This window comes from Berghia stephanieae, chromosome 6, assembly GCF_034508935.2.
Source record: "Berghia stephanieae isolate SIO BIC M18660-M18661 chromosome 6, UCSD_Bste_1.3, whole genome shotgun sequence".
Taxonomy (NCBI): Eukaryota; Metazoa; Mollusca; class Gastropoda; order Nudibranchia; family Aeolidiidae; genus Berghia; species Berghia stephanieae.
The window spans coordinates 4,315,030-4,316,513 of NC_088365.1; the positions used below are offsets into that span (position 1 = coordinate 4,315,030).

A 1,484-nucleotide genomic window follows, 5' to 3' on the forward strand; every position below is an offset into this window, starting at 1 on the left:
CCAAACAGCTAGTCTTTGGGCGTCCCTTTTTTCTCTTGTATGGTTGTTCCAAAGTATTGGTTTGTATCTGGCACATCCTCTCCTCCTTTCTTTATTGGTGATCCTGCTCTCTGTTGTTTGGTGCACAAATACACTCGTCTCCAGCCCCTTTTCCGCCTCAGCTTTTGTATCATTCAAAAGTACCACGTCATCCTCATACCTCATGTTCCATGGTGCCTCACGCCGAATGGGTTCTGTGAGAACATCAATAACTATTACAAACAGCAGTAGGACGAAAGCAGACCCCTGATGTAATCCAGCTCTTACATTAAATGGCTCAGTTGAGACAAGAGTGTCCATCCTTATCATTGTCTTGTTTCCTTCGTGCACATCTTGGATAAATTTTATATATTTCTCTGTTACCCCCTGTGCTCTTAGGCAGTATTGCATTTCTTCTCTTGATACCCCAGCATATGCTTTTTCCAAGTCAATGAAGACACAATGTATTTCTCTTTGCATTTCTCTATACTTCTCTGCGGTCACTTTTAGTGAAAATATAGCACCCATTGTACTTTTACCAGCAACAAATCTAAACTACTCTTCACTTATGTCTACATCTTTTCTAATCCTCTTTTCGGTTTTGTTCCTAGTTGTCCCTGTCCATTTTGTCAAACCGTCCAACATCTTTTTTTCGCGGCCAGGCAGGCGCTATTTTGCCTTCTAACTTTTCTGTAGTCATTTAGTTTTCCAGCCCTTTCTTTCTCATTTTTTGTCCCATGAATTTTTCCTGTCTCTTGCTTGTCTTTCTCATCAACACTAAATGATTTAATTGTAAAATGAGAACCCCCAAAACGAAAGAGCTGTTCACAATCGTATTGTCTCGTCTTTACATTTTAGGTTTTTATGCTGGCTTGGGACTTTTTGAAAAGCGCATATTATTGCATTTAGTGGATATTGCTCTTTATAAAAGCTAAAAGTTTTATTATAGTTGTTCTTAGACTAGAATGAGAAGAAATATTGTACATAGTTTTAATTCGTTTTTAATATATTGATTATTTAATGGTGAATAAAGGTTTCCAATGTTTTTACCGTGTTTATATGATATATTTATCAGTATTTAGTCTCATTTCAAACAGATATTATCCACATCTGACAGAAGGTTTTAATGATTAAAGAGAAAACATCCACAAGACACTGGATATCTCCACAGCCTTCCGTAAGTGTTTTATTTCATCCGTCCTCCGGAGGACAATTTTCCCCTAACCAAGTCGGAAGTACTGGGCCTCATCGTGGCTTAGGGGTGAACATTCATATATTTCAATGGGAAGAGTTGGGTGATGGGCTAAAATATTTGTTACAATAATTTCTTCAATTTTCTCCAGTATGTTTGATACAAAAAATATGTAAAATTATAAAATCTGACAACTTAGCGACATACTATTACAAATAAATGATGAAAAACAAACCGAAACATGTGAATTCCTCTAAAGTTTTGTCTCGTGTAA

General features: G+C 36.7%; 1 protein-coding gene across 1 annotated transcript in view; it reads right to left on the bottom strand.

Annotated features, from left to right (window-relative positions):
* The window catches only part of LOC144975578 (uncharacterized), a 1,307-nt gene extending 761 nt beyond the window's left edge, over window positions 1-546 (bottom strand). The window contains exon 1 of the mRNA XM_078919741.1: window positions 135-546. Coding sequence (XP_078775867.1) covers window positions 135-546 — 412 coding nt within the window. The remainder of the gene's footprint in view (window positions 1-134) is intronic.
* Between the last annotated feature and the right edge of the window lie 938 nt (window positions 547-1,484).